This window comes from Gymnodraco acuticeps, unplaced genomic scaffold (genome assembly GCF_902827175.1).
Source record: "Gymnodraco acuticeps unplaced genomic scaffold, fGymAcu1.1, whole genome shotgun sequence".
NCBI classification, from domain to species: domain Eukaryota; kingdom Metazoa; phylum Chordata; class Actinopteri; order Perciformes; family Bathydraconidae; genus Gymnodraco; species Gymnodraco acuticeps.
Window position 1 is genome coordinate 135,408 of NW_022990939.1, and position 21,896 is coordinate 157,303.

At 41.7% G+C, this 21,896-nt stretch overlaps 1 protein-coding gene across 2 annotated transcripts; it reads right to left on the reverse strand.

The window, feature by feature from the left end:
* Nucleotides 1–75: 75 nt before the first annotated feature.
* On the reverse strand, nt 76–19,183 carry pparaa (peroxisome proliferator-activated receptor alpha a). 2 transcript variants are annotated; one of them, XM_034234343.1, is made up of 8 exons: nt 18,508–19,183; nt 13,484–13,715; nt 10,968–11,122; nt 3,624–3,762; nt 2,593–2,792; nt 2,252–2,512; nt 1,809–2,052; nt 76–1,650 (listed from the first exon to the last, which is right to left on the reverse strand). In XM_034234343.1, the coding sequence occupies exons 2-8, from the start codon at nt 13,665–13,667 to the stop codon at nt 1,406–1,408; spliced, it is 1,428 nt and encodes a 475-aa protein (XP_034090234.1). In that variant the 5' UTR covers nt 13,668–13,715; nt 18,508–19,183; the 3' UTR covers nt 76–1,405. The 2 variants fall into 2 exon arrangements, with proteins under 2 accessions (XP_034090234.1, XP_034090233.1); XM_034234342.1 differs by having other exon boundaries at nt 2,252–2,515.
* Between the last annotated feature and the right edge of the window lie 2,713 nt (nt 19,184–21,896).

Genomic DNA, 21,896 nt, shown 5'->3' on the forward strand with positions numbered 1-21,896 from the left:
TATTTAAACAGTGCATTATCGAAAATCTGATGAGCAGAAATCAGTAGCAGAGAAAAAGTCAAATACAAACATAAATGAAATATATTAGTTTATTACAATCTACAACATGGCATAATTCCTTTTAGTGAAAAAGAAAATGCATTTTTATTGTACTCTAATGTACATGATACACAAAATAAACAGTTTCACTATGACATGAAACAATGTTTCTACAAGTACAGCAAATGAGGCAATCGGCTCTTTTTAGGGCCTGTTCTGTTGTTTCAGATCCGTTCACTGTGATCACCACATTCTTGTTATATTTACAAAATAAAACATAAACCAGCTTAATAGATTATTGCGTTTGTGGTCAAAATATTCAATTGCCATTGGCCAAAAATGCATCTCAATGGCAGGATTTGTAGAAAACACTTCTGATAAAGTAGGTGAGGTGAGCTATCATGTTGTGTAGCAGTAAGATAAAGGATTACAATAAATATTTTACACATGAAATGACAATGTTTTTCAAACAATGGCTGCTTACATTTAGTTTATTGGCTGCTTGAACGAAGTGCTGTCCATTATTTATAATGTGAGCAAATTCCCTGATCCAACACTAAAGAGTTACACATCTACCCCAAAGTTATTATGTTATGTCTTTAATGAATAAGGTGTGGTCGAAATAGAGGAAATATGAGCTCAAGCATGGAAACGATATGGCATTTGGTCAACACTGATAGATGTTTCACCAACCACTTATCTCAGAATGGACGAGGGAGATGTGGCATTTCAGAAAGGAAATTCAAAAGAATCAAACTGCATATCACATGATATGCACTGAATAGATAAAATATTAGGAATATGTCTTGTATGGAGATGTAGCGCCTATTGCACAACCAACATTTCAGTACATATTCATGTCTGCTTCTTTTGCGACAGTTTAATTATTCAGTTGTTCACAGGCCAAGTAAATATTTAGTATCAGTGCACGACTGCACGTATGACTGCAGCAGTCATATCAGGGTATCTTTATTATGTGTACACCCATGTTAAATGCAAGATTGCATAGTCTACTCCCTATTTATAATCAGTTTGAGTGCTTACAATTAAAAAATATGAAAGCTCTATTATGTTAGATCAAAACCTTTGTTCACCACTGTGTCCCCTTTCACAGATTTACACAAGTCACCTCCAAGCGTTGTTTTTCCCCTTGGAAAATAATTTCATTTATGTTTTGTTCCAGTAGAAAGTTTTAAAGTCACAGGATTAAATGCAACTCAAGCTGTGTGCACCCATAGGAGCTGCCCAAAGCTTACAGTACTTTGATATGCTTGAGTGTATCAGTTCATATTCATGTACACCCAAATTGTAGTGGCATACATACAGTAAATATTCTAAAACATGTCCATGACCATTTGCCATCCCCTCAGTACATGTCCCTGTATATCTCTTGCAGAAGCGGATGCAGTGACGTGTCCTCAGTTGTTTTGATTTCCTGCACCAACTGAGCATGCTCCGTGACCAGCTCCCGGAGGTCAGCCAGTTTCTGCAGCAGTCTCGGGAAGAGGAAGTTGTTGTCCGGGTGGTTGGCCAGCAGGTGGAGCCGTAGTGCCTGAACGATGCTTTCCTGCAGCTGCTCCACTGGAGACACATCCACCAGCCCTGGGCGATCTGAAGAAAAAAGGGGTCAGATACAAATTAGTGACTATACACTAAATAGAAGAGACATAAATACATTTTAAATCTAATAATAGGAAACCAACTCAGATCTTCCTTATTTTCCTAAACCCTCTCACTATAAAATATAATTGATTATATAGGTTAGTTACCTCCGCAGCAGATAATGGCAGCCACAAAGAGTGCCAAGTCACTGTCGTCAAGCTCCAGGGAATTAAAGCGTGTGGCAAACTGGAATTTGGGCTCCATCATGTCGCTAAATGGCCGCCGTAGGCTCTTGAGGAACTCTCTGGTGATAAAGCCTCCACCACGGGCCACCAGGAGGCCGTCTTTGTTCATGCAGGAGGCCAAGAGGGTGAAGAGGGCTTCGTAAACGCCGTACTTCAACAGAGTCACCTGGGTGTGCAGGTAAGAAGGACAAAGCATGACTTCGGTGTGATTTGAAACATCAGTGTTTTTTGTGTCCTTTTTCCACATTAAATTCCAACATAAACTCAAATCCATTCAAATTCAAATCTGTGGGACTAATAAAGGTATTCTGATTCTGATTCTGATTAAGTAACATATTTTTTCTCCAAAGCTGACATACACCCACCTGATCGTTCAGATCCAGGTTCTGGAAACCTGGCACTGCCTTTGCGAACTCCGTCAGCTCCGTGACCGTCTCCACCGAGGTGCTCTGGCAGCAGTGGAAGAGCCTGGCTTCAGCCTCCCTCTGCTGGAGCTCCCCACACCCCAAGTCCAGAACCACCTGCCCTGCTTGAAGGCTGCTCTCGGGTTGGTCACCGTTAACCATATGGGCCGCTAACGTCCTCTCAGCCAGCTGGAACGTCTCCATGTCATGGATGATGAAAGGCTGCTGGGAAAGATAAGAGGAAGGAATGTTTGAAGGTGAGGATATCGATAAATCTGTATGGATACAAGTATTTTTTTTACCGGCTTGCTCGTCTTTCCAGTCAGTATGAGCCGGGCTTTCGCCTTGTTCATGTTGAAGTTCTTCATGTAGGCTTCGTGGATTTGCCCAACAAGAATTTTGTGGTCGACCAGCATGGGGCTTTCCACCCCTTTCTCCACCTTCTTGCTTTCTGCCTTTAGCTTTAGCTTCTCTGCCTGAGGCATGCGACCAAAGCGGATGGCTAGTGCAGAGAGACATTCATCATTAGCAACAGATTTCAAACGGTAGGTGTGTTATTTTACAATCAGACTACACACAGACATCATAAATATCCTCCTACAGCAAACATGCATGTGTGCAGACAAGTATTTGCCCCCCCACTAATCTGTTCTCTTCCCCCTCCTCAGAGGACAACATGTCGTCCTCTCAGGTTTCTGACGCTGCTCTGTCTGCAGGGGGAGGCCATTGTAACGAACCCATTGACCCTTCAGCAGCGAGTGCAGATGACGGGCCAGATGTGGAGTTTATGGGCCTGTGTTTTGTCAATGTCAAGCACGCTTTGGCAGGAGGTTGTTCTATAAAAACCTAGTCAATGCAGAGCAAGTTGAACTGGAGCCAAATCATAGAAAGACAAGTCCTGCTATTACATACTATGGTGTTGACTGAGAACGTGTTGAGAAATGTTTTATGTAACTGCATTCAGGACTAGTTATTTTTATTGTATCAGTGTGTTGAAGTGGCTGCTAATGATTTCAGTATTTAAACTAATATAGACTTTTACCAAGACTGTTACGAAATATATTGTAACTTAAATTCATAATCAATAAAACACACTTTTGGCTGCTAGTACTTAACAAATGTAAGCTAATGTTCGCTAGCTTTAGATAGTGCTGTGTCACTGAGCTAATTACAGTTAGCTAGTCGGTTTACTGACTTCATGACTTCTCTCTTTGAACTACTGTTGCACAACTTTTACCATTATTGACAACTATTCTGTGATTGTTACTTGGGGCTGGTGTAGCAAAACGTTTAATAGCTTAGCTTAGCTTCTAACTTGTGGTTCAGGCCTTACCATTGTGGGACATTCCCACAGAAAGGCACTTATGGAATCTGCAGTACTGGCACTTGTTGCGGTTCTTCTTCTGGATTTTGCAGTTGCGTTCACATTTATCATACTCCAGCTTTAGCCGGATGGTTCTCCGGAAGAAACCCTGGTTGAAAGAAGGACATATTGTAGCCATCAACTTCAGTCATCATTTGAAGAATAGTGATGATGTTTTGAGTACTAAAAAAAAGCCCAGTGTCCTGATGTCTTAAAGCACCGTTCAGCTTTGAATTCAACCTTGTTACATTACATTTAGCTGACGCTTTTATCCAAAGCGACTTACAATAAGTACATTCGACCAGGAAGACACAACCTTGAAGAAAACAGAATCATATAAGTACATCAGGTTTCATAGAGCCAAACATTTCAAGTGCTACTCAACTGGCTTTAGGTAAGCCAGTCCTTTATTAGTATAAAAGTGCTTCGTTAATAGTTCTAACGCTCGAAGTGGAGTCGAAAGAGATGAGTATTCAGTTTGCGCCGGAAGATGTGCAAGCTATCTGCCGTCCTGATGTCAATGGGGAGCTCATTCCACCATCTTGGAGCCAGGACAGCAAACCCACGTGTTTTCGCCGATGGGAACTTGGGTCCCCCTCGCAGCGAGGGCGCAACGAGTCGTTTGGCTGATGCAGAGCGTAGTGCACGCGCTGGGGTGTACGGTTTAACCATGTCCTGGATGTAGGAAGGGCCAGATCCATTCGCAGCATGGTAAGCAAGTACCAGTGTCTTGAAGTGGATTCTAGCAGTTACCGGAAGCCAGTGAAGGGAGCGGAGGAGCGGAGTGGTGTAGGAGAGTTTAGGAAGGTTGAAAACCAGACGAGCCGCTGCATTCTGGATGAGCTGCAGAGGTCGGATGGCACATGCAGGTAGACCAGCCAGGAGGGAGTTGCAGTAGTCTAGGCGTGAGATGACGAGAGCCTGGACCAGAACCTGAGTCGCTTTCTGAGTCAGCTGGGGACGTATCTTCCTGATGTTGTAAAGCGTGTATCTGCAGCAACGGGTTGTAGCAGCGATGTTTGCAGTGAAGGACAGGTTGTTATCTAGGGTCACACCCAGATTCCTTGCAGTCTGAGTCAGGGAAACAACTGAGGTGCCGATGTTGATTGTCAGGTCAAGAGTTGGACAATCTTTTCCCGGGAGGAAGAGCAGCTCAGTCTTGTCAAGGTTGAGCTTGAGGTGGTGAGCAGACATCCACTGAGAGATGTCAGCTAGACAAGCAGAGATGCGTGCGACGACCTGGGTCTCTGAGCGGGGAAAGGACAGAATTAATTGGGTGTCGTCAGCGTAGCAGTGGTAAGAAAAACCATGCGGGCTAATGACTGATCCGAGCGAGTTTGTGTACAGGGAGAAGAGGAGGGGACCAAGAACAGAGCCCTGAGGGACCCCCGTAGTTAATTGACAAGGGTCGGACTCAGACCCTCTCCAAGTCACCCTGTAGGTACGGTCTTTCAGGTATGAGGTGAAGAGGGAAAGTGCAGAGCCTGAAACTCCAAGTTTTTGGAGAGTGCGAAGGAGGATCTGATGATTCACCGTGTCGAATGCAGCAGACAGGTCCAAAAGGATGATGACAGAGGAGAGGGATGCAGTTTTGGCAGTGTGCAGTTCCTCCGTGACAGCAATGAGAGCAGTTTCTGTGGAGTGACCTGCCTTGAAACCAGACTGGTGCGGATCCAGAAGGTTGTTCTGATTGAGATAACAGGAGAGTTGTTTAAAGACAGCGCGTTCAAGTGATTTAGACAGGAACGGGAGGAGAGAGACAGGCCTGTAGTTTATAACATCAGACGGGTTGAGAGTGGGTTTCTTTAGGAGAGGGTTTACTCTTGCCTCCTTGAGACTGTTTGGAAAGTGACCAGAAGTTAGAGAAGTGTTGATGAAATGGGTGAGAAACGGTAGAATATCAGGAGCGATAGTCTGAAGGAGGTTTGAAGGGATAGGGTCCAGAGGACAGGTGGTAGGGCGGGCAGAGGTAATGAGGGTAAGAACCTCACTTGGAGAGAGAGGGGAAAAGGAGGTTAGTGTGTTGGTGGAAGGAAGGTCTGGTGACCCAGCGGTGAGTAAAGGTGAGTCAGAAAAAGAAGAGCGAATATCATTAACCTTTTTTTCAAAGTGGGTAACAAAGTCGCTTGACAGAAGTGAGGAGGGGGGAGGAGCTTTTGGAGGGTCCAAGAGGGTGGAGAAGATGGAAAATAGTTTTTTAGGATTGGAATAGGAAGATTGGATCTTATCTTGAAAGAAAGTGCTTTTTGCCTGAGAGATCGAAGCAGAGAAAGAGGAGAGGAGAGCTTGATAGGTTAGGAGGTCGTCACGGTGTTTGGATTTCCACCATTTCCGCTCTGCTGCCCTAAGGACGGTTCTATTAGCACGCAGTGCATCATTTAGCCAGGGAGCCGGAGGGGACTGACGAGCCTGCCGAGATGTCAGAGGACAGAGCGAGTCCAGAGTGGATGAGAGAGTAGAGAGGAGAGTTTCTGCAGCAGAGTTTGGAGGCAGTAGTTGGAACGAATCAGAGGAAGGGAGGGCTGAGAGCACCGACGAGGCAAAGGTAGAGGGAGAGAGGGAGCGAAGGTTACGGCGGACAAGTGTAGGATGGGAAGAGATTAGTTTGTTATGTTTGGAAAGGGATAGAGAGAATGAAATTAAGAAGTGATCGGATGTGTGGAGCGGGTTTACAGAGAGGTTAGAAGTAGCGCAGTTCCTTGAGAATATGAGATCAAGGACATTGCCAGCTTTATGAGTCGGTGGGGACGGAGACAGTGAGAAAGCAAAGGCGGTTAACAGAGATGTTAGTTCGTCTATCTTCCCCATCTGGAGGTTGAAGTCTCCGAGAAGTACAGCGGGAGGGCCAGTTTCAGGGATGTGTGAGAGGAGATGATCTAATTCCTCCAAGAAGTCCCCCAAGGCGCCTGGTGGACGGTAGAGAACAACAATGGTTAACTGTATAGGATGGGTTACTGTGACGGCATGGAACTCAAAGGTGGAAGGAGTGAAGTTAGGTAGCTTGAAGAGGGAAAAGCTCCATTTGGGAGAGAGCAGGAGACCAGTGCCACCTCCTCTGCCAGTGGGTCTGGGTGTATGGGAGAAGGAATATGCAGTGGAGAGAGCTGCTGGGGTGGATGTGTTGGATGGAGTAATCCAGGTCTCAGTGAGAGCAAGGAAATCCAGAGACTGCAGGGAGGCGTAGCCAGAGATGAAGTCAGCCTTAGGAACAGGCTGACTTCAGGTGGCAGTTCCACAGTTCCACAGGCCACCTGAAACTAGATGTTGGATCTCAGTGGAGCACGTGGGATAGACGAGAGCAGGCCGGTTATATCGATTAGGAGATACACGGGGCCAGTGATAATTGCGAGAAGACACATGAACAGGAATGGAGAAAATACACATGATTATAGCATGAGGGGCTAAACAACTAAATAAAAAAATTAAAAACACCAACGATACTTAGCTCAATCAAAGTAGGATTTGCCTCCTCTTTGCCTCCTGTAGGACTCTAATGTCTTTGTCAGTCTTAGCCTGTCTGACCGAGAAGTCTAATTAAACAAGAATATAACTTACAGTGGTTGCAGCGTCAATAGGTAATGTCGTCACCAGGTCCAGATGCACACTGAGTTCATCAGTTTCTAAATGCGGTATTTAAATGCTTTTTGAGCTAAAGGATGACTGAGTCACGCGGTTCTACTTCACGCAATCAATAGACTGGCCCTGCCTATGTTAATAATGCAGGCTTGAGTGCTGAGACCTGTAAAGCAGGTTTCGCCTGAGCAGATCTGAGATTTAAAATCTCTCAAAAGCGATTTAGCCGTTTAAGCTACAGTAACAATTATACAGAGTCGAATAAATGAAACCGAGAAGTCTAATTAAACAAGAATATAACTTACAGTGGTTGCTGCGTCAATAGGTAATGTCGTCAATAGGTAATGTCGTCACCAGGTCCAGATGCACACTGTTATACTTGCTTGTGTAGTAGTTATTACTTATATTATTTAAGAAACATCTAACTATCATTCTATGAAGCAAGGCTATACACACCATATGTCCGACACCTATATCTGCAGCACCTTGTGATACATTGCATGCATTGTACATTTTAAGCCCTAGTAGAACCACTGTTACATAACATTATGGTTGGATGTATAGTGGAATAACGTCTATATTTAAAGAGAGACATTCCAAGGGTGAATAATAAACTGTAACCTTTCTGAAGGACAACTCTGATTGGACAAGACATCATGCGGCCCTCTGACACATGGAGATAAATGCCAACACATGTCACAGATGTACCTAAACATATGATCCTTTGACACTGTCATATACCTATGTGTGCATCACTTACATTTCAGACAGGACATTACTCATCCCAGGAGGGGATATTGCTTTGGATACCTGGACCCACATGGTCACACAATATATTATTAAAAAGGGGTCATTATTTGGGATACATCACTATTCTTTGTAATTTTAAACCACAAATAAATCAAATTTTATGGGAGCAATTTTCATGACAACACAGCAGGGGGAAATTACATTAAAAGTAATAAAAAATACATAATAAAAACAACAGAACTACACAGGAAAAAAACAGATGTGTAGGTTTACAGCATGCATGTCTTTCCATGTCTGTATGGACATAAGCAGGACATATACCTGTGAGTAACAAGACTAAACACCTGAAAACAGAGAGGTATTGTGCAAGACCAAAAGAGATGTTTGAACTGCCGCACTATTCAAAGCAACTGTGTAATAGCAGGTAGAGGGGATTTCCTTTCCATTAATAAAGGCTTTCTTTGCGTCACAGACAAATGTCATACCCTCATCACCACTGAGTTAATCCCTCGCACCAAAGCAGCACATTCCATTCACATTCCCACTATTGAGCGCTCGTCTCTTAAAGCGAGGTGTTGAATGTGATACGCAGAGACAGTCGAGCATTGAAAACGTGAACGGCTACATATCACAAGCCAGGTTTTTCCATGAAGGCGCAATAACTTCAGTTTGGGAACAGAGTGCTGTCAAAATACACCTCTTACATGAGCAGCGTCTAACAGCTTTGACGTCATTATAACACAGAGGCCTGGTTTTGCTTTGTGTGGAACTGAAAGATTATTTTTCAAAACCTACACAGAGGAAAGTAACGTTTTCCAACAAGTGTCCATCTCTGATGTCTCCTCTGGATCATAGTGATATTGAAGGCACAGTGCCAGTCCAGAGGAGTGAAACAACCAGATTAAAGCAGGCAAGGTCACAAGTTAAAAAGTCATGCAAAAATAGCAAACAAAGGCTCAGATTAGCAGCAACAACATGCCGTCGGCTTACAGAGGAATGAGACTACTACAAGCTCACATGACTTGAGTCTCAGTTACAAAATGTTCTCATTGCCACTGTCTTCTGACATTATTGTAAAGAATATAGTACATGTAAAGTATATATAGTCTATAGGACACTGAAACCACTGAAATCACTACAGAAATACAAACACTTAGAACCCATTTACACGGGAACGAAAACGATATCAAAAAAAGTCTTCCGTTCACATGGATACGGCTCAATAAACGTGTCCCTTCACACGAAACCGCTCGACCCGCTGTAGTACATATGCCGGGCCTGTAAGTGGCGCTGTTTTTCCGCCACAAAATACACAAAAAGCAGCGAAGAAGACCCCCGAGCATGTTGCCATGGTTGCCCTTCTGTTTATTCTCCGCGGTGGATTTAGCAACATGTAGTTCATGTAGTTCTCCATGTCCACTTGTTGCTGATGGTTGTGGTAGAGGAGCTGTAGATTTTGCACTAACATCTGTAGCATGGTCAGTAGCAGTAGCAGTAGCTACTGACCATGCTACAACAGTGAGCAGCAGAGGTGGGGCTATGGCTTCATCGTTATCAGGAAAATTATCGTATAGGACGTACACACGGAGCCGTTTTCCCCCCCAGAGCGTTCCGTCCGCAGATCTCTCCACCTTGGGACCCGTTATCGTTTGAGGGGTCCGTTTCCGCGGTTCCGTTACGGCCTTGTGTAAACGAACGGGCTATACGAAAGAGAAAAGTAGCGGATACAACCTGTTTCGTTCCCGTGTAAACAGCACATTCAATAAAACATCCAAACACTCACACCCCTGCCATACTCTAATAAAAACTTGTTTGGGTGACACTTTTAAAAAGGCAAACTTATGCTTGTTATACAAAGTCATCCATTACTAAGCTTCTTTGCTACTAAAAACCCATATCAACAGAATAACTGATACTAATCGTGTCACAAGGGCCTCTATTTGTTTTTTTCAGCTGCGGTAAAGTGCCTTTGGCCAGTCAGCCTGCTCTGTCAGAGGTTCAAGAGAGTGTTATGTAATTCCAATTCCCATCAGACAACCAGTAACCAATAAAACAAAAAGATGATTCATACATAAACATGTCAGCACAAAGCACCTTACACTGCTTCTGTGTACTGCTTTTCCAACCAGTAAACTGTGTGCCCTATTCTTGCTTTTGCTCTGATGTATTTTAGGGTTCCTTTAAAACTGCATCACCCTTTTTTGTTTTAGCTTTGATGTGTTCTTTCATATCTTTAAATATATATATTTGTTAAAGAAATTCCTACAATCATCAAGTTAATAATAAGTTATTATTTAGTAAAAAGCCAGGTTATGTGCCGCAACAGCTTGATGTGTGAACAAGACAACTGTATGTGTGTGAGTGTGTGTTTTAACGTCACTCAGTTTGGCTCTGGGCCAAGCAGGGGAGAGGTGACAAGTCTACTAAGGCCGCCCTGTCCCCCACCTCACATGACCTGGCGGCGAGTCTCAGAAACTTTCCACTGCCTTCCAGGTCGGAGCTTTGAATGTGTTTGGGTGCGCGTGTGATGGTGCCGGCATTCTCACTTTGATATGTATAGTATGTCTGAATACGCACACAATATACTGCCTGTTTTATTAAGTCTAGTTGCCAGCACTGTGAACCCGGAATACGAGTACCCCAAAGCTTTATGATAGAAATCTATACAGTATGGGTCCCCAGCCCATAGAAACTGCCGGATGCTATGTTGCATTATAGCCAGACAATAGTACAAAAAAAGCTTGGCCTATTTTGTGGGTTATCGAGGATGCTGAATCCATTTCTGACATCAGGATCCAAAATGTCAAACAGAAAAGGGCCAATATTTGTACTCTCAGAAGGGCTGATTTTGACAACCATGAGTAGTATTGCAACCGTTGGATATAGAGAGTCAGCAAAAACTTCAAAATAGACCCAAAATCCTTCAAAATCGGCCCAACAGAAGTACAAATATGGCCACAATCTGTTAAAACTGCCTCTCTAATGTCTCACCTTGCAGCCCTCGCAGGCGTGCACCCCGTAGTGGAAGCCCGAGGCCTTGTCAGAGCACACCCGGCACTCCAAGTTGAGGGGGCTGAAGTTCTCCTCTGGCCCCCCCGCTGCTCCACAACCCCCTGACGAAGGACTGGAGGCCGGGGTCAAAGTGTCTACAGCAAAACAACAAAGCAGAAATGAGACAGATGATTTCAATGAGCCACTTCAACAAATTAAATTGGAATTCAAACATCAACTTTTGGTAAAAATGTTTCACTTATTGGTCAGATGAAATATTTATGTAATTGCAGATGTTGAATAAGGAGACTTCTTACAGGTTGGCCAAAACCTTTAATATTTCTTACTTACACGCACCATATGTACTTTTCTGCCACTAGTGGTCTCTAAATCCAAAAAAATGACAGAGTTTGGTGGCTGTAAAGTGGTGTGGGACCATTGTTGGCGCGCAGGAGGTTTTTAAGGCAGGCCAAAATACCCACAGTGGTCTTCTCCTTTTTAAAAGCAATGGTCACAGTGAGAAAAATGCGTAAAAACTAAATAAAGCCGTTTCACTGTAATAAATCAGTGTTTCTTCAACAGAGTTTGGTAGATAAAGGATGGGCTGCAAGCTAATCGCTAACATGTGCTACACTTGTTATTTTGATATATAAAGATCCAGATTTTGGGTAAAATGTGGGTGAAATAAATCACCATAGTAATTTTCGAAATATTAGGGCCTAATATTAGTTATTGTGACTATTAAAATGCGTAAAATGCTCCAAAAAGTCAAGACTGTCTGACTCAGTGATGTTTCTGCAGCTGTTCCCTCAGCGATGCTTTGTAAAGCAATGGTAGAGATATCATCGAATACTTTCTTACTGAGCTGGAGGGCAAGGGTGGGGGCTGTGACATCTGTAATTTTCCACTCAGGACAGGAGGTGCAGAAAAACTCAACTCATAATAAGGCGAGTGATGTCTGTATTGTAGTCTTTTGTACTGATCATCATTGATCTGTTGTATTGGCTGAAATGCTTATGTTAATAAATACTGAGATGAAACTGAATGAATTATTTAACTTATCAGTCTAATACAAACAGCAAAATATAACAAACTATTAATATGAATACAGTATAATGTTCTAAAAAGTGGCCATAAGAGTACATTAAAGGGTCCCAATTATGCTTTTTGGAGTTTGCCCTTTCCTGTACTGTGTTATTTAGGTTTTGGTGCATGTAAATAGTCTGCAAAGGCTAACACGCCTTTCAATACCTGGAACGTCTGACTCCTTTATCACTTCTGTAACATAGTGACATCATAACGCAACATGCGCACTTCTATTGGCTAGCACTCCAACACCTTGTACGTGATGGGAGGGACATTTCTAAGCAGTTGACCAATCACAACAGAGCCGGCCAGCTAACCAATCAGAGCAGACTGGGCTCTGGTTTCAGACAGAGGGTGAAAAGAGATGCTGCAGCACAGGTAGGGATGGGTATCGTTTGAAATTGATCGATTCCGATTCTGCTTATCGATTCCCCGTTTCGATTCCAAAATTGTAAAAGAAAGAGGTCAAACGTTTAGATAACAAAAATATCTTTATTTTTTTAAGCTTTAACTGACATTTTTACAAATAAAAAATATACATGCAATACAAATGTATTGCACAATAGCTGTGCTTTATTTTAACTGAGCTATGCCTGTGGCAAGCTATTAACAGGCATTACACTGTGCCTTGTCTTTTTATTTTTTAGTGTAGTGGAGCATCACTTTAGAGTGTTTACCGCGATCCATCTTTGGTGTTATGAAGTGACTGAGCTCGTGAACTGTCTACTGGAGGGCGGGGGGAGCCTCGCTGCGGGGAAACTGTGGACCTCAGTCGCCTGTCAGCGCAACTTACATGATGCCGTTTAAAAAAATGAAGGGTGGTGCCGGCCGTCAGCGTACCGAGCCGGCCGCCAACGGCCCGCTGATGACCGGCCGTTCTGTGATTCTCCAGAACACACAGATGGCCAGTCCTCCCTTACCCTGGCTGTATTCCACCGGGTCACCGCGGCGCAGACGGACCCGGTGGAATACAGGGTCTACCGGGTTTAGGAACCGTTAAGCAGAACCGAAATTGTGTATTTTGTATGGGTACCCGGCATTTTCTTATCGGTTCTCATCTGGAACCGAGTTTCGGTTCCCAACCCTAAGCACAGGCAGTATGAGAAAAATAAATACCTTTTTGAACATTAAAGCATGGAGACATGTCCCAGTAGAGACAAAATACAAATATGAAGCTGAAAAAGGAGAAGAATAGTCTCCTTTAAAGAATATGAGTTGATGTAGAACTGTCATTTTTTTCAAGTGCTGCTCAGGAAGTTAGAGACAACATCATGGTGGAGACAGAGAGAGGTATATTCTGTTATCAGGCACACAGTGAACTTTCATGTGGAGCCTAAAAGGTCAGAAGGTCAGAGTTGTTCTGTTTTAACATGACTGTTCATGTACTTCATGACAATTTATTTCAACCACATGGCTGCTCAGCCACTCACCAAGTGCGATGGAGCTCTCAGACCCCGAGCTAGTGCTCTGGTACACGGGGAAATCGAATCCCAGCGTGTCGTCACCGATGGACTGGGAGATGTCACGGAGATCCTCCATCAGGTCTCCACACAGCGGACTGTCCAGCAGGGAATCCCCCAGTGGGGACGGGGGGCTAAAGAGATCCCCTGCCATGGTGGAGATCAAGCCAAACCTGGGAGGAACAACCCCTCACTCACCAGACTGTGATAAGAGGGGGGAGAGAATTAGGTTGATCACGAGGAATCCTGAAAAAGCCATGAGATTGGTTGCGAGTACGCAAAACACCCAGCTCTGAAAAAGATAGGGAAGCCTTTCAACAAAAACCTGATGCCATGTTTGCAAGCGACCAAAAACAACTTTAAATTATTGTTATTATTAGGACTTTTCTTTCACATCAAACGAGCTTTTTACAAATCTAGAAAAACTGGGCTTTTTACTATTCACAGTATGGATGAATAAAAAGGCCAGTCTCACATTTTAGTATAGATTAAAGTTTGGGGAGGTATGATGATTCATAAGGACAGCTGCTAGGACATTTCCCCAGACCATTAGATAATTTTTGGCAATATTTAAAACCAATGACTGCTAAATGGCAATATTGACTTTGATTTAAAAAAACTGATTAGTTACACTGAACAAAAATATAAACGCAACACTTTTGTTTTTGCTCCCATTTTTTATCAGATGAACTCAAAGTTCTAAAACATTTTCTATATACACAAAATAACCATTTATCTCAAATATTGTTAAAAAAAATCTGTGATAGTGAGCACTTCTCCTTTGCCGAGATAATCCATCCCACCTCACAGGTGTGGCATATCAAGATGCTGATTAGACAGCATGATTATTGCACAGGTGTGCCTTAGGCTGGCCACAATAAAAGGCCACTCTGAAACGTGCATTTTTGCTTTATTGGGGGGAACTGGGGGGGTCCGAAAACCAGGCAGTATCTGGTGTGAGGGGTAGGGTTAGGGTTAGGGTAATGTTGAGAATCGAGTGGCCTGTGTTAGTCGTCCATTACATACGCCTGCCCATACCATAACCCCACCACCACCATGGGCCACTCGATTCACAACATTACCCTAACCCTAACCCTCACACCAGATACTGCCTGGTTTTCGGACCCCCCCAATAAAGCAAAAATGCACGTTTCAGAGTGGCCTTTTATTGTGGCCAGCCTAAGGCACACCTGTGCAATAATCATGCTGTCTAATCAGCATCTTGATATTCCACACCTGTGAGGTGGGATGGATTATCTCGGCAAAGGAGAAGTGCTCACTATCACAGATCTTTTCAGATTTGTGAACAATATTTGAGATAAATGGTTATTTTGTGTATATAGAAAATGTTTTAGATCTTTGAGTTCATCTCATGAAAAATGGGAGCAAAAACAAAAGTGTTGCGTTTATATTTTTGTTCAGTGTATATATTTAATTTACATAACCTGGCATTTTCTTGTTTTTCAATAGATTTCCCCCCAAAATGTGTTATATTTATGCATATTTCTCATTCTCAAAAGCATTTTGGCAGACAATAAAGACTCCAACATACACTTGTAAAAGTATTCTTAGAATTGTTTTTCATATTTTAGCTTATTTATTGATTTGAAATGTGTTTTGTTCTTTCCAAATGACACCGATTAATTCCCAACAGTTCTTTCTATCCCGTAACAAAAATGCATAACAAGGTTGAGGTCAAATCAAGACAAAATCTGACATGTTTCAGGAACTGGCCATGTAACTAAAAGACACTTCATACTTTCAAGATTTCAAACCTTTTTGTGTATCTTAAACTTGAGTTCACCACTATCTTATTTCAGTTGACTTTTTTGACGAGAAAGCATGATAGATTTAGATTACAAGTTAACCTGAGATGACATACACAAAAATTACAAAACGAAGTAACCCCAAATTGCCATGAAGAATAAAAGACTACTCACTGACATCAGACCTGCCATGCAGTGGGGACAGAGGTAAGTTAATAACATGAAGGTGCTTGTTTAACAAGTGAACCATGCCCATAGAGTCAGCAGAGCCTCATTATTCACAGATTAAATTCCAGCCTGCCCAGCCAAGGTAAACATCAGAAACTCAGATTTATTAACCAACTCCATGATACTGCTCCAGAGACTAGATACTGTGCATCGCAGCTTTGAGATACTTTCTCTCTGTTGAATTACTTTCAACAAAGAATAAAGTGTCTTTCTATGACACTGCCTGTCTGTGCTCTGGCAGTGGATCTTAAAGTATGTGTGGGAGGGAGTTTGGTGGAGCTCCCAGCTGCTCACAGCGGGGTAAAGGACATCTGTTTGAGCCACCCCACAACATCATAGCAGCATTGCTCATGTCCTATAACGCTCCCTTCAACTTCCAGTAACTCGCGGCAAATGTTTCTGTTGTTGTTCTATGGATTGCTGATCTATGTTCAATTCCAACAAAGTTATACCATTCAAGCAGCCGGAAGTCCATGTAAAATCTCAGTTTACACATCTGCATGCATCTGTAAAGCTCTATGATATTGTGCAACTCGTTGAACACAACAATTTGTCAATATTCTGTCTTTCTGTGAATGCTGGTCAGACTCTGAGAACGTGATCAATCCTAGTGTGCTTGTTTTTGTTTATCTAGTCTCTGGGTTGCAGAATTTCAGGACATGGGTCCGGACAGTAAGATGTGTAAGGGGGAAATATTTAGTGAGTTTAGGCTCATAGCTACAACATATTGTATACCTCATAAATTGAGGCAGCTGTTAAAAAATGGTTATATTTGTACCTCAGTGCATTGAGTCCATCTTCCGTATATAAACAGTTGTTTTCCTGGAATCTGTGGTCATGGTCTTTCCACGTACATCACCGAAAGAATACACTTGTATAGAAAATAGTAAGTAAGAACCAAATATGCGTAATGTATCTAAATGTGTGCAATGTTATCAAAATATGTCAGATCTGAACTCACCACAAGACTTCCACATCTGAATTTCACAATTGAACTGTATTTATATCTGGATTGTGTGCGACCAAGGCAAAAACAAATACAATAGTTTGTCATATTTAGTGCAAAGAGGTTTAGGAAAGAGAAACAAAAGTGCACAAAACTTGTTTCCAAAGGGTTTATGGATAAAGTAGGTCAGAAATGTTTAAGTCCTTAAGTTTCAATGATGTATACACAACAAGCAGTACCTTAAACTGATTATATAACTAACGGTTAGCCAATGCGGAGACCCTATAATCTGGGAGATCTGTTCCGCTTTAATGGTCTTTGTATGAACTCTGAAGCTGCTTTGGTGCTTTCTTGAAGAGTCCCGAGAAAAGTCCATTACACTAGCCTAACTTTCTCAGGATGAAGACATGCAATAGTTTTCTAAATCCTGTTTGGACAAGCACCCTCAAAGTCTGGCTATAATCTGAAGGTGATCGGAGGCGTGTGGCGCAGTGGATAGAGCGTTGGTGTTGGGATCAGGGGGTCACAGGTTCAAACCCCACTGCAGTCAGCATGTCGTTGTGTCCCTGGGCAAGACACTTCACCCCAAATCGCTCCTGTGGGGATTGCCCACAGTATTGAGTATGTAAGTCGCTTTGGATAAAAGCGTCTAACAAGTAATGTAATGTAATGTAAGGTGGAACCCTGAGGAACCCCACATGTCATAGAATATCCCTTAGATATGTATCTGACAATAATTTGCGGCTTAAAGCTCAAAAGTTGCTGGTAATGACAGATTTGAATAGGTCTTTAGTTGTTAAATACAGGCAGTTTTTAGTGTCTAAGGGGAGAAGCCTGATTGGAAGGTTAACTATTCTCAGCATCTTCAACATCTGCCACCAACAGTTAAAAAACAAAGGTTTGTCTGATGCTTTGACTTTCATCCCTAAAGAAAAGAAAAACAAACTCCTTGCGTTCTTCAATAGTCAGTCTTTTAACAGAGTGGAGTTGTTATTTCTTCCCACCATTCATGCTCAGCCTTTCTGCTCTCTCTTTTCTGGATTTTGACAGCTGCAGCATCTCTGCATGGTGCTTTCTGTTTGCCAGACATTCTTTACATCCCGTATGGTGCTACACTATCAATGGCATGCCATTTTAGAGTTACAACAGCAAGGTTTTTGATCGATATAATAACTCTAAACTATGCCTGTCTACAGTGAAACTTAAAATACAACTGCTAAAACAAGTTAGTTGACGGCAACTCACCTTTTTCATTCACATTATACAGCTTTGATGCAACTACGTCCTCAACTAACTCTTAACTGATATGACTATTATTTGATCTTGATGACTTTGGCCCAGCCCACGTTTCCCTCACACCTTAAAGACATTGTGTTTTAACTCCCAGAGGAACTGTATTCCTGCAGTGTTGTTCTATCTATAGTTCAACAGGAAACTCAATGGACAGAGAGCAGTCAGCTGCACCCAACAACAGCATGTTAGCAGATGACAAAGAGGATACAAGAGACCCACTCTCGCAAAAAATGTGATTTAAAAAAGGACAGCATGGTGATCTAACAGCCTCTACTGTGTACGAATCAGATGTGTTGACCTTTGTAAGACCTCTGACGTCTCTGCAACAAGGTCATCCATGTGCCTCAGACAAAAATAAGAGGAAACTCAAAACAAACTCATACATCTTGTTAACTTGTGACTCTGCTGCACAGACAAGTGTATGGAAATATACTGCTGGCCGAAAGGGGAATTCATAGACAACACAAAAATAATAATGAAGCATGTCTTTAACACCATGTGGGAGTATGGGTTTATTAGAAAAGCAGGTGCAGGCTTAACTATTCAGTACATTTAAGGGGGTGGGGGCTCACTCGCCACATGCAGCATACTGAGAACAAAAGCATGCATTCCTCTTTATTTTAGGGTTAGGATAGGAAGCAGCTGAACTGAGATATTATCCACTTTCTACTCTTAAAAGTTAGTCAACTCTTATGAAACAACAGGCATGTAAACTGAATCAGATTACATAACAGCACAGTTGTATAAAGCGTGTTCATTACCTCAGAGGCTGCTATCCGGAGCATTTCCCAACGCTAGTGCCGGGATGGACACCTCGGTCCCGTGACAATCCGACGCCCTGATCCCGGTCGGCTCCGGTGTTTAAGGTATGTCGCCTGGCTGCGTACCGCTGTTAAACCTCCGCTTATTCTGTAGGAAATAACGTGGAGACGGATGGCGACACGCTGCGCACACCGCCTGACACACCTAGGGTTTCAGCCAATGGGAACGCAGGGATTTGAAAACGGACCACTTTTTGTATTGTTATTTTTTTTGGCAGAAAGCAATCACTTCCTGGGTGCTCGGGACGTCACGGGTCAGGGTGGAATCTGTTTTATGACTAATAATAATAATATAATGTAATCATATAATGTAGAATGTTTCGGTATGAGGTAGAATATTTTTTTAAAAACGGGACAAAAAGTACAACTCCAGGATAGAGATTTTTGTGTAATTTTATTTTTAGGGAAATGTAATATTCATAAAAAAAGATGGGCCTACTCCAAATCAAATACATTTGTGTTACTAATTTTATTTTTGCCAAAATGTCACATTCACAAGAACAAAATAACTGACTAAACCAGATTTTGCACATTTTTTGTTAGGATTACAACATGGCACCACTATTAAACATATTAAAAACAAGAAGGCAACCAAAACCAAATGTGTGTTTTACTTGAAATGTAACCTATTGTCTTATTCACACTTTTCTTTATTTCTTATTTCTTTCACTCTGTAAATGTACCTGTGTACCCCTGATGTCAATATTTTGTGTGTATATGTATCATGTACATATATATTTTTTGGAATAAAGGAGAAAAAATGTGGTGTAGCTTATTATATGTTCAGATACTGAGGTTTTTATGATCCATATTTAAATGAGTATATTCCTCGGTAAGGTTGAGAATATACGCTCAAATAAACACATTAGGAATTGCATAAGTGTGATCCTTCTGGGCTTCATGTCATGTAGGAATCAATTGGAAACAATATGTGCATGTTGAACAGATGTTGACCCAATAATAAAGTTAAGGAGGTTTATTGTAACATTTTACAGGTAATATATCCTGCAAAAAGACACTAGAAAGATTTCAAATTGATATTGAATATGAGCTTTGGATTAGATAACGACGTGTACTATATTAGATAAAGATATGTTTTCTTTGTAAAGTCAATTTAATTATGAGATATTTAACATTCATAGAAACAGATGGACTGGTTCCAAACCAAGTTCTGGACACTTACCAAGAACTATAGTAATATGGCATTACTATCAAAATCATTAGAAATAAAAAGGAAACAGCAAAGTCAATTCACCTTTTACTTGTACCATAATATAAACGGTTTTGTGTAAAATGTATAATGTTTATACTAATGAGCCACTATAAATCACGTACTGCTACTTGGAGAGGTCCCAGTTCACCTCCTGACCTGCCGTGGTGCCCTTGAGCAAGGCACCAGACACCCCCCTTCCCCCCTCACTCCCCGGGCGCTGTACAATAGTTGCCCACTGCTCCTAGTACTATACTCCTGGTACTGTGATGGGTTAAATGCAGAGAACACATTTCACTGTGTGTGCTTTGTGCTCTGCATGTGTGACCATTAAAGAGGGTTTCATCCCTCCCAATTCTTCTTTAAAAGCGTGTTAAAAACATTACATTTATATAGTAGGTTGTGTTGGTAGTCTAGTATCCCATGGATGTGTTAAAATGACTTTTCCATGACCTTTACCTAATTGTCCATGACCAAAAACATTACTCTTTCTCAGCGGTACCACTGAAAATGGTTTATTTTAACATGGAACAGGAAAATAAGGTCTGCATATGAAACATGTTGTGCCTATCTAAAACAAGTTGGCTTACTAGCTTCTACACGCTAAAGCAACTAAAATCTCTCACCAGCAAAATACCTCGTCAGTTAAATGCCATTTTACCTTTCATTACTATACGATACAGTATTTATTATCATTATAGTATTACTATTTTGGCGATTAGATAAAATATAAATTATATTTGATGCAACTTTAGTTACATTCCCATGACTTTTCCAAAACTTTGGGAAAAATATTGTTTTCCATAACTTTACCAGGGCCTGGAATTAGCATTTTGAATTTCCATGACTTTTCCAGGTTTTTAATGACCGTAAGAACCCTGTATGGTATGCATTTGCCTGCCGTTTTCTTATGTATATTAAATGTATAGTTGTATAAGCATTGCCAAGTATCACCCCTTTATGTTTACAAGTGGACAATGATAAGTAGATTATTCTTCTTATTAGAATTTCAAACATCCCCAGTTTAGCACGTACCATCTAGCGCCATCTACTGTGTGTGTGCGTGTGCTCAGCAACGTCTCCATCGTGAGAAGAGACTGTCCGTAGGGATTTAGCCCTAACGTTTTGCTGTTGACTTCCACAGGATAGCTGTGATTCACAAATGGGAGGGTTATAATTTGTCTCTCAGAAGGTCTCTTGTTGCATCTGAGGGGAAACACACTCTCATGTGTTCTGAATTAGAGACAGTCTTGCACACTCCCTTTAAGGTTAAATACAGTTTGAACAAGAAAAATAATAAGTTTAGGATGTGGTACAAACACTGGATATTGGTCTTGGCTCAAGTGAAGTTGGCACATTTTTTCCTGAATTTTGAAGCTTGAAATTGTTTTCTGGACATTTATTTTCCTTTAATTCAGTAAATCTACATATTTCATGGAATAATCCCAGATAATTGTTTTAAAAAAGGTACAAAAAATGTGGACAAATTAAAGAACAATGACAAGAAAAAGGAAATATAACAAATATTCCAACACAAAATTCCACAGAAAGAATCAGATTCCAGTCAATTATTAGTTTGTATGGTATTTCTCATCCAGTCTTTATTGATTTATGAAACAGTACAAGGATAAAACACATTTCAGAGATTTTTTTCAGTAACGTATGTAACTATGAAGTGCATCTTGTGATCTGGCACTACTCACCTGTTCACTGAGACCTTAGGGATCAAAGGCTGCTCTCTTTCAGTGAGCGAGGGTCTGCTGGGATGTGCTGCTGCCCTCCAGGGAAGGCAGTAGGTTGTACAGTTAGCTCCTGATGGGGTACAATCACAACCCTGAAACCACACAACCTACTACCTCACCCTGTACGAACACCATGAGTCACACCCAGTCACTGTGTGAACGTAGACACGACTCCTGTGTTGCTATCACATAAATACAGCCAGGTTAGTGATGAGTTTAAATGACACGTCCTGCTAATGGACGTATTTTGTTCATGCATTTCAAATTATAATGTACATTCCCAAAGATATTGATATTGAAGTGACTGTTATATTGTATATATTGATTGTTGTGTTTTTGATCTTAATGTGTGCATATATGTAAATGTGTCTGTTGAT

What these genes read in the sequence shown, in the direction of transcription:
- pparaa (XM_034234342.1), bottom strand. Translation starts at nt 13,667, where the DNA reads ATGGCAGGGGATCTCTTTAGCCCCCCGTCCCCACTGGGGGATTCCCTG. An exon ending in TGAGAGCTCCATCGCACTTG is followed by an intron (nt 11,123 to 13,483) that starts GTGAGTGGCTGA and finishes GTTTTGCTGTAG; the next exon opens with ACACTTTGACCCCGGCCTCC. An exon ending in TGTGGGAATGTCCCACAATG is followed by an intron (nt 2,793 to 3,623) that starts GTAAGGCCTGAA and finishes TCTCTGCACTAG; the next exon opens with CCATCCGCTTTGGTCGCATG.